The following is an 11,792-nucleotide window of genomic DNA, read 5'->3' as shown; positions in this document are numbered from 1 at the left end:
CCCCAGCCTTGCTAGAGTCCTAGACATTCAAACACAAGAAGTACAAAGAACACCTGGGAAATTTATCACAAAAAAATCATCGCCTAGGCACATTGTTATCAGGTTAGCCAAAGTTAAGACAAAGGAAGGAATCTTCAGAGCTGTGAGACAGAAGCACCAGGTAACTTATAAAGGAAAACCTATCAAATTAACAGCAGATTTCTCAGCAGAAACCCTACAAGCTAGAAGGGATTGGGGCCCTATCTTCAGCCTCCTCAAACAAAACAATTATCAGCCAACAGTTTTGTATCAAGCAAAACTAAGCATCATATATGAAGGAAAGACATAGTCTTTTTCAAACGACAAATGCTCAGAGAATTTGCCATTACCAAGTCACCACTACAAGAACTGCTAAAAGGAGCTCTAAATCTTGAAACAAATCCTGGAAACACATCAAAACAGAACCTCTTTAATGCATAAATCACACAGGACCTATAAAACAAAAATACAAGTTAAAAAGTCAAAACAAACAAACAAAAAAACCAAAAGTACACAGGCAACAAAGAGCATGACGAATGCAATGGTACCTCACTTTCAATACTAACATTGAATGTAAATGGCCTAAAGGCTCCACTTAAAAGATACAGAACTGCAGAATGGATAACAGCTCACCAACCAACTATCTACTGCCATCAGTAGACTCACCTAACGCATAAGGACTCACATAAACTTAAAGTAAAGGGGTGGAAAAAGGCATTTCATGCAAATGGACACAAAAAGTGAGCAGGGATAGCTATTCTTATATCAGACAAAACAAACTGTAAAGCAACAGCAGTTAAAAGAGACAAAGAGGGACATTATATAATGGTAAAAGGCCTTATGCAACAGGAAAATATCACAATCCTAAACATATATGTACCTAACATTGGAGCTCCCAAATTTATAAAACAATCACTAATAGACCTAAGAAATGAGACACACAGCAACGCAATAATAGTGGGGGACAATAATATTCCACTGACAGCACTAGACAGGTAATCAAGATAGAAAATCAACAAAGAAACAATGGATTTAAACTATTCCTTGGAACAAATGGACTTAACAGATATATACGAACATTCCACCCAACAACCGCAAAATACACATTCTATTCAACAGAGCATAGAACTTTCTCCAAGATAGACCATATGATAGGCCATGAAATGAGCCTCAATAAATTTAAGAAAATTGAAATTATATCAAGCACTCTCTTAGACTACAGTGGAATAAAACTGGAAATCAACTCCAAAAGGAATCTTCAAAACTATGCAAACACATGGAAATTAAATAACCTGCTCCTGAATGAGCATTGGATCAAAAACGAAATCAAGATGGAAATTTAAAAATTCTTCAAACTGAATGACAATGACACAACCTACCAAAACCTCGGATACAGCAAAGGTGGTGCTAAGAGGAAAGTTCATAGCCCTAAATGCCTACATCAAAAAGATCGAAAGAGCACAAACTGACATTCTAAGGTCACACCTCAAGGAACTAGAAAACAAGAACAAACCAAACTCAAACCCAGTAGAAGAAAGGAAAAAAACAACATCAGAGCAGAACTAAATGAAATTGGAACAACAACAACAACAAAAATACGAAAGACAATTGAATCAAAAAGCTAGTTCTTTGAAAATAAAATTGATAGGCCATTCTCAAGATCAACCAAGAAAAGAAGAGAGAAAATGCAAATAACCTCACTAAGAAACAAAACAGGAGATATTACAACTGACCTCAGTGAAATACAAAAGATCATTCAAGGCTACTGTGAACACCTTTACACACATAAACCTGAAAACCTAGAAGAGATGGATATATTCCTGGAAAAATACAACCTTCCTAACTTAAATCAAGAAGAATTAGATACCCTGAACTGACCAATAACAAGCAGCAAGATTGAAATGGTAATTTAAAAATTACCAACATAAAAAAGTCCAGGACCAGATGGATTCACAGTAAAATTCTACCAGACATTCAAAGAAGAATTGATACCAATCCTTTTGATACTACTTTACAGTACAGAGAAAGAAGGAACCCTCTCTAATTCATTCTATGAAGCCAGCATTACCCTAATATCAAAACCAGCAAAGGACAACCAAAAAAGAAAATTACAGACTGATATCCTTGATAAACATAGATGCTAAAAATCCTTAACAAAACACTAGCTAACCAAATCCAACAACATGTCAAAAAGATAATCCACCATGATCAAGTGGTTTTTATACCAGGGATGCTTTAACATACACAAGTCAATAAATGTGATACACCACATAAACAGAATTAAAGACAAAAATCATGTGATCATCTCAACAGATGCAGAAAAAGCATTTGACAAAATCCAGGATGCCTTTATGATTAAAACTCTCAGCAAAAATTGGCATACAAGGGACATACCTCAATGTAATAAAAGCCATCTATGACAAACCCACAGCCAACATAATACTCAATGGGGAAAAGTTGAAAGCATTCCCTCTGAAAACTGAAACAAGACAAATATGCCCACTCTCACCACTCCTCTTCAACATAATACTGGAGGTCCTAGCCAGAGCAATCAGACTAGAGAAAAAAATAAAAGGCATTGAAGTCAGTAAAGAGGAAGTCAAACTGTCCATTTGCCGATGATATGATCATTTACCTTGAAAACCCTCAAGACTCCTCCAGAAAGCTCCTAGAACTAATAAAAGAATTCAGCAAAGTTTCTGGATACAAGATTAATGTACACAAATCAGTAGTTCTTCTATACACCAACAGCAGCCAAGCAGAGGATCCAATCAAGAACTCAACCCCTTTTACAATAGCTGCAAAAAAAATGAAATACTTAGGAATATGCCTAACCAAGGAGTCAAAAGACCTCTACAAGGAAAACTACAAAACACTGCTGAAAAAAATCATAAATGACACAATGACGCAAACAAATGGAAACACATCCCATGCTCATGGATGGGTAGAATCAATATTGTGAAAATGATCATACTGCCCAAAGTAATCGACAAATTAAATGCAATCCCCATCAAGATACCACAAACATTCTTCAGAGAATTAGAAAAAACAATTCTAAAATTCATATGGAACCATAAAGAGCCTACATTGCCAAAGCAAGACTAAGCAAAATGAACAAATCTAGAAGCATCACACTACCTGATTTCAAACTATACCATAAGACCATAGTAACCAAAACAGCATGATACTGGTATAAAAATAGGCACATAGACCAATGGAACAGAATAGAGAACCCAGAAATAAAGCCAAATACCTACAGTCAACTGATCTTTGACAAAGCAAACAATAACATAAATTGGGGAAAGGACACCCTATTCAACAAATGGTGCTGGGATAATTGGCTAGCCACACATAGGGGAATGAAACTGGATCCTCATCTTTCACCTTATACAAAAATCAACTCAAGATGAATTCAGGTCTTAAACCTAAGACCTGAAACTAAACATTCTACGAGATAACATTGGAAGAACCCTTCTAGACATTGGCTTAGGCAAGGATTTCATGACCAAAAACCCAAAAGCAAATGCAATAAAAGCAAAGATAAATAGCTGGGACTTAATTAAGCCAAACAGCTTTTGCACGGTAAATGGACAGTCAGCAGAGTAAGCAGACAACCCACAGAATGGGAGAAAATTTTCACAATCTATACATCTGACAAAAGACTAATATCCAGAATCTACAACGAACTCAAATCAGTAAGAAAAAAACAATCCCATCAAGAAGTGGGCTACTGATATAAATAGACAATTCTCAAAAGAAGATATACAAATGGGCAATAAACATATGAAAAGATGCTCAGCATCACTAATGATCAGGGAAATGCAAATCAAAACCACAATGTGATACCACCTTACTCCTGCAAGAATGGCCATAATGAAAAAAACAAAAACCAGTAGATGTTGGGGAGGATGCGGTGATCAGGGAACACTTCTACGCTGCTGGTGGTAATGTAAACTAGTACAGACACTATGGAAAACAATGTGGAGATTCCTTTAAGAACTAAAAGTAGAACTATCATTTGATCCAGCAGTCCTATTATTGGGTATCTACCCAGTGGAAAGGAAGTCATTATTTGAAAAAGATACTTGCGCACGCTGTTTATAGCAGCACAATTCACAATTGCAAAATCGTGGAACCAACCCAAATAACCGTCAATCAATGAGTGGATAAAGAAACTGTGATATATATATTTTTGGTGAACAATATGTTACACCTGTAGTATTAATTAACAAATTTATGCCCCTGATTTAATACAGCTGCATATTTTTTCCACCAACAATTGCCATTTCCCCCAAAAAATTCACTGAAAGGACTTTTTCAATCAAACACATTTTTTTTAGGAAGGATTAAAGCACGTAAAACATAGCCATTCATGAATAAAGTAAAACATAGTGGATTTGTGGTAGGCATAGACATATGATGTGGTGAGGTCCTCTTCAAATGTGAGAGACTGACAGAGTAGTCTCAAAATGAATATTGGTTGAATGAGAACATACAATGCACGAGTGCAATTGGTGTAAAATTTCTTTAGAGACATTTTTAAGAGAGGAAAAGGATTTTAGTTTTATTGCACCTAGGTGGTTTGAGCAGCAGTCTAAAGCATAGTGACAATGCCGATGCCTGTTTTCTGTCTAGGATCTGCGAGACCGCCTGTGGGACATTTGTGACGCACGGAAGGAAGAGGCAGAGCAGGAGCGGCTTGACATCATTAATGAGAACTGGTTACAGGACTCTCTTGGAATGACAATGAACCATTTCTTTTCCCTGATGCAGGTAAGAGCAGTGGTCACAATGACCCAGGCACTTCCCTTCACAGCCTCATCCCTCAGTCCCTCGTATGACACTTTCTTGGGAATATGAGAGATCTGTTCAGGGCTCATTTTGGTATAGCACTATGCCTGGTATGAGCTCCAACTCACCAAGAAAGCTAGCTGAAATAATACATTTTGGTCCAGCCCAATATGCACCCAAATTGAAAGCATCTCAAGCAACTACCCACCAGCGTTGCTCCAGGTGGCCTAGATATGTAGAAAGCCACAGTAGAAATAGTGTCTACAACTGAGTTACCTCACCAGACTCTCAAAGCAGACCCCTTAAGTGGACAAAGAAAGCCCAGGAAAGCAGCCTGACCACAATAAACATAGGCAAGATCAGGCCAGGCAGACATTTGATTCCTGAAAATAAAAAGTTTTCCAATACTGGACTAGACAAACAGACCATAATCAATGCAACCTGATTAACTTATATTTGCAGCCTATTAAGTTAAAAAAAAATTGCACAGGACAAGATTAGAAGACAGGTGCTGATTTTATTCTGACACCATTGCCAGCAATCGGGGAGAAAGCACAAACCCAATTCTGCCAAGACAAAGGGCTAGAGAGTTTTTAAGAGCCTGAGTAGGTTAGAAGGTATGGATCATAGGCCAACTGTGTTTGCCAATTGACGTTATCAGAAGGAAAAGTCAACTTTCTACAATCTTCATCACAGGAGGTAGTTTTAGGACTTGAAGCAATGCACCCAGTGAAGTTAGGCTCCTACTCTCACACAGGAACTGGGAGACAGAGGCACTGTATTCCTTGATGATTAACTACATTACAAAGAGATGGTTTTTAGATCCTTGAGAAAGACATTCTTTTCTGGGTTGTACAAATGGTAGGAGGCTTTTGAAAAGATTTACATCTCAAAGGAACAGTGAAAGGATTTACAACGTCAAGTTTTCTTAAAGCAAATGCTCTAACAAAAGGGAGGTGGGGTCTAGAGTCAGGAAGCAGCCTGTCTAAAGTTGGGTCAAGCTGAAGAGAATATGAAGGCTGTCTTCGTTCAAGTTGTGTGTACGTGAGTATTTTTTTCCTAAAACAACAGGAGTGAAGATAGAGAATGGAAAAGGGTACATGTTTGGTCTTTAGTTGATTTACTTAGATAAAGAGATACTACAGGAACTGAGAGTACTTATCTGGCAATCCCTACAGCTAGTGCATAATAGGTGTTCAGTAAATGTCTTTTCATCAAAGGGCCAATACATGCTGATACTTCCAGTCTTCAAAGGGACAATTCATGGCTCAGGCATAGGCCAGACCACAGAAGGTCTGAAATATCAGCAGAAATCTGAGAGGCAGGAGCAGCCCCTCAGGTAGGAGGTTTCAAGAAATCAGGATACCAGGACATTGAAGACCCCATGCAGCCATGTTAGGAATCTGGATTGGAAAGAGAAGATGGAGTTAGAAAGATGTCATCCAAAGCAGAGGACAAAGCTGGGCTACAACCAGGAGGACAGATCCACATGGCATGAGTTGTATGCAAAGATTAAAGTGAGGTGCCTAAGCAGCCTAGACCAGTCTGTATAGCATCCCCATGACATTGGTTTGGGCAAGCAAAAATCAAGTATTATAAACAGTTGTATCAAAAGCTTATGGCAGAAATAGTTGAAAACCAATAATGAAGGCAGATACTTTTTATGAATCATTCTTGATTAACAGCAATACATACCACCTTTGGAAATGTTATATGACTCAATATTTCAATAATCCCTAGGTATAGGACTTTTATCTTGAGAAACTGAACTAATATCTAAGACCAACAAGGAATAAAGAGGAAAAAGCAGTAAATACAAGCTAACATTTACTAAATTCTTACTATGTATATGCCAGGCACCATTCTAAAGATTTTCATGTAGAATACATTAAAACTTCCCAACAAGTTTTCACTCTTGCACCCAAGTTGGAGTGCAATGGTGCAATCTCACCTCACTGCAACCTCTGCCTCCCGGGTTCAAGCGATTCTCCTGCCTCAGCCTCCCAAGTAGCTGGGATTACAGGTGCCCTCTACCACGCCTGGCTAATTTTGGTATTTTTAGTAGAGACACGGTTTCACCGTGTTGGCCAGGCTGGTCTCGAACTTCTGACCTCAGGTGATCCATCCGCCTCGGCCTCCAACAGTGCTGGGATTGCAGGAGTGAGCCACCACACCCAGCCTACTGCAAGTTCCATTATCTTCATTTCACAAATGAAGAAATTGAGGCAAACACAGGTGAAACAATTTGCCCATCTGACTTCAAAGCCAATACAGTAGCTCCCCCTTCTCCTCGGGTTTATTTTCCATAGTTTGTTAGCCACAGTCTGAAAATATTACATGGAAATTTCCAAAAATAAATAATTCATAAGTTTTAAATTGTGCTCCATTTTGAGTAGTGTGATGAAGTTTCACACTGTTTCATTCTGTCTTGCTCAGAATGTGAATCATCCCCCTGTCCATAGTATCCACCCTGTAGATGCTACCTGCCCATCTGTTAGTCACTTAGTAGCCAATTTAGTTATCAGATGAAAAATCATAGTGTATATAATGTTTGGAACTATCTGAGGTTTCACACATCCATTGGGGGTCTTGAAACTTATCCCCCATGGATAAGGGAGTGTCTACTGTATTCCTAACCACTGCTTTATTGTTCAAATAGTTGAAAGTTTGCCACATAGAACTGTAGAGAGCCTTATTTTGCACTGATCAATAAGATCCTATAAAAACCAAGGGTGGAAATTACAAAAGAGAAGGTTTCAATTCAATATTTAAAGAAAGAGCCTAATGAACAGCCCATCAAGTAACAGACTTTGGAGGCAATGAGCTTTTTGTCCAGGATGCTCAAAAGCAGAAGTTTGCACATGGTTTTGGAGGAACAGTGGAAAGTACACTAGAAAAAGCCTTCAAGAATCTGTGGTATTGGATAACAGACAGCTAGATAAATGTATCCCAAAGCAGGTTCCATAGACATTACTCCTACAAGATGTTTCACAAAACAAGGACTCTGTGATCAAATGACTTTGGGACGTGCTATCTACTCTAGCCTTCCTACCTCTCCCTGGGAGATTGACAAGTGTATCAGCGTGTTTAGATACTGAAATGCCCTACAGGAAGGAAATCCTTTTCCTATTTCTATTTTCTACACTATTTGACCTTGAGAAGTTTTTGTTTCTTCCCCAAAAAGGTACTCATTAACTGCCTATAGGACAAGTTTTCTACAAAATGTATTTTAGAAAATGCTATGCTAGATGATTTCTAAAATTCCTTTTGAATCTAAGATTCTGTCACAATTAAAAATCTTAAGAGAAAATATTGTTTACTAGTTATCATAAATATAACAGGAATTTTGATTAATTCTGCCTTTATGAAAATCTTGGATATAGTATGGCATCTTATTCAGATTTAGTTAATTAAATTATGCCTTCTAAAAATAAATTAATATTTTGTATAAGATAATCACTATAGTAAGGTAAGCCTAAGGCACAGAGAACAGCACTGTCCCAAATACCGATTGTATAAAAGAAGCTCTACTAAACCTAATCTTTATTAAATAGTTTAGTTCTATCAGTTAAGAAGGAAATAATTTCCTGATTTCTAAATTTGTTTACTAAATAATACAATGCTATGATTTAATGACATAATTTTTATAACCTCAACACACTTATTTTAATTCCCCAAAGTTGTCAATATTCAGTTTGTACAAATTGGGTTTCTATATGATCCAATTCACCATAAATGTGGCATTCTGCAAGTTCTCATAATTTACAAGACTCATTTTTCTCCTCTGTTTTACCAAACCTAAGCATGACAGGTGCAAACACTTATGGTCAAACTGCAGGATTTGTTCGTACAGTAATATTTTAAAACTTAATTTTGTTGTTTTGCAAGGAAAGAGAAAAAGGTTTAGTTTTTCTTGTTATTTCAAAATGCTAGTTTAAAAAACTACTTAAATATATATTTATGTTTAAAATCCAAGGAGACTATTGAAAATGTTCTGTAATGTGAAACAATACATAAATGGTACTTTTATTTTTTAACTTAGATGCAAGTTCACCAAATTAATTTTTTCCTGTTTCAGTCATTTAGTTAGAAAAGTTGAATAGTACAGAAAACAGCTTTTTCCGGGAGCAATTTGGCTTAACCTTTTCTATATCAATCACAGACTTACTGAAACTGTTCTTGTCTTTTGTTGTAGACTACAGTAAAAAAGAAGACTTTTTTTATTCTGTACTGTGAATATGGCAATAAGAGAATATTTCTTGATATTTTACAAAATAAGTAGTGACATAATTGTTTGATAAATGTAGGGATCTCTTCATAAATATCTTTGAGTTTGGTTTAGATAAGGCTTTCAACATTAGGTCAATTTTGTTTTTCTTTTTAAAATGATGCTTTCTGTAATTAGCTAGATATCATGGAATTCATCTATGTAAAGAGCTTCAATATTTAGGCCCTCAGGTACTGATTTAAGTAGCCCAGGTGACTAAAGTAAAGTCTGGAGTTCATGTTTACACTAACAAAGAGAAGCACAGATATACACCATATTGTTCTAAACCCAATGGGAGACCAGGTTGAAAAATACCACATTCTACATTTGTGTTGTTGGCACTGTGCAGAATCTCACTATGCACACACTTCAGCGTATGCATACCACAAAAGGAAATGACCTTTGCTGACAGGGAGTCACAACAAGGGAATGACCGATGCTCACCTTGCCACCAGCTCCATTTTTCTGGGTTGCTCCATTTTTCACAAGGTACTTACTGGCAAAGCAAGCAGAAGGGTTTAGCTGTGAGCACTGGAGGAACTGAATTATCTCTCTTCTCTGCATATTGAACAACAAAGGAAATTGTGGAAAGAGAACTATTCTTTAGACTCTATGTTGCCGGGCGCAGTGGCTCATGCCTGTAATCCCAGCACTTTGGGAGGCTGAGGTGGACAGATCACCTGAGGTCAGGAGTTCGAAACCAGCCTGGCCAACATTGCAAAACCCTGTCTTGACTAAATATACAAAAATTAGGAGGGCGTGGGGGCAGGGCCCCGTAAATCCAGCTACTCAGGCGGCTGAGGCAGGAAAATCACTTGAACCCAGAAGGTGGAGGTTGCAATGAGCTGGGATCATACCACTGCATTCCAGCCTGTGTGATAGAGCAAGACTGTATCTCAAAAAGGAAAAAAAAAAAAAAAAAAAAAAAGAAGAAAGAAAGAAAAAAAAAACTTTATGGTGCCCTTTGTCGTTTCTCCACAGCTAAGTTAAGTTGCTCTAGTGAACCAGAACCTAGTGTCTTTTTGTATTTGTATTTTGTATTTGTGTGTATAGTGTTTTTTGGCATCTCCCAAATCAACTCATATGCTACCCATGGCAAAGAAGTTTGCTACTATATTGGCTGATTGAATCTAGGACACAGGAATTGCTAATGTTAAAATAGTGAATAGCATGCATTACTTGAAACATCATATATCCTGTAACTGTCACAATGTCAAGAGGCATAGAAAAGTCATTTTGTTAAGTAGAATCATGTTTCATAAATATAGAGAATGCAATCACTAGTTACCTTTAATTTTAATGAAAATCTTAGATATAGACTTATAACCAATGCTCCTTCTTAATTTCCAGAAAATTATTTTCAATGTAAATGTTTTCGAACTAGCACTTTCAGAGGCTTATATCGGAAATATGTACAGATCAGCTTGTTCTTTCTTGGATATTAACATTCACATTTGCTATTAAAGGCAGAACTGAACCGTTTCCAAGATACGAAGAGACTCCTTCAAGATTATTACCGGGGAATGGAAAGTAAAATCCCAATAGAGGACAATAAGAGATTTACTCGAATCCCTTTGGTCCAGCTGGATAATAAAGACAATTCCGAAAGCCAGCTTAGGTAAGGCAGGCTATTATATCACACTGTAATTGTTTTAAACATAAAGCTTTGTGATTTAAAAGTAATTACCACTAATAAAAAATCACACTCCTTTATCTGCAAATCCAAGGTCCAAAAAAGCTCTAATAACCAAACTTTTTTTTAATCGTTTTTGTGTCATTGACTTAAGACTACTAATATACATGATCCAATTTGTAGGGAATATTTACTCATTTTGCTGCAGAGATAAAATGCGTTTTATGATGGAGTCATCCCACAGACTCTGCAGGTGGTATTCAGGAATATATGGAACACACAAATTCTGAATTCTGAAACACTTTTGGCCCCAACGGTTTCTGGTAAGAAATTATGAACCTCCGCCAGGCGTGGTGGCTCACGCCTGTAATCCCAACACTTTGGGAGGCCGAGGCAGGGGATCACGAGGTCAGGAAATTGAGACCATCCTGGCTAACACGGTGAAACCCCGTCTCTACTAAAAATACAAAAAAAAAACCATTATCTGGGCGTGGTGGCAGGCACCTGTAGTCCCAGCTATTCAGGAGGCTGAGAATGGTGTGAACCCGGGAGGCGGAGGTTGCAGTGAGCCGAGATCGCGCCACTGCACTCCAGCCTGGGCGACAGAGCGAGACTCCAATCTCAAAAAAAAAAAAAAAAAAGAGAGAGAAAGAAAGAAATTATGACCATCTAACACTTTTATGAAAGGACGAAAGCAGGTGTGTGTGTGTGTGTACATTTTGTATTATATAAATGAAAATGGAAGGTGTTTTGAGTCTTTTACAGGTGAAGACATTGAGAAATAGTAAAGTCTCAGTAGTATGTGATAATGACCTTATGAGAGTGACTGAAAGACCTATTAATAGTCTAACATCAGATTTCTGCCAGCAAAAAAATAAACTTGGTGGTAGGATAGAAGAAAAATTTTATTTTCTGCCAAGCAAATCCTGTGCAATGTAAAAATCTGTAAGTCATTGTTTTTGTACATCCAATGGGTAGGGGCAAGGGAAAGGCAAGATCCCCAACTCTGAGAAGTTCTGAACAAATAGAAAAATGTCTTCTAGAAATGGGAGGTAGGAGTGGTGGTGATTCCTGTGGCATGGT

At 37.4% G+C, this 11,792-nt stretch overlaps 1 protein-coding gene across 1 annotated transcript in view; it reads left to right on the top strand.

Moving 5' to 3' along the window:
- SPEF2 (sperm flagellar 2) overlaps window positions 1–11,792 on the top strand; it is a 190,167-nt gene that overhangs the window by 129,133 nt on the left and 49,242 nt on the right. Inside the window, exons 24-25 of the mRNA XM_012002382.1 lie at window positions 4,654–4,791; window positions 10,543–10,694. Coding sequence (XP_011857772.1) covers window positions 4,654–4,791; window positions 10,543–10,694 — 290 coding nt within the window. The remainder of the gene's footprint in view (window positions 1–4,653; window positions 4,792–10,542; window positions 10,695–11,792) is intronic.

Source organism: Mandrillus leucophaeus, unplaced genomic scaffold (genome assembly GCF_000951045.1).
Source record: "Mandrillus leucophaeus isolate KB7577 unplaced genomic scaffold, Mleu.le_1.0 Scaffold684, whole genome shotgun sequence".
Lineage (NCBI taxonomy): Eukaryota > Metazoa > Chordata > Mammalia > Primates > Cercopithecidae > Mandrillus > Mandrillus leucophaeus.
The sequence above is the reverse complement of the archived record's forward strand: the minus strand, read 5'-3'. Positions and strand labels throughout refer to the sequence as shown.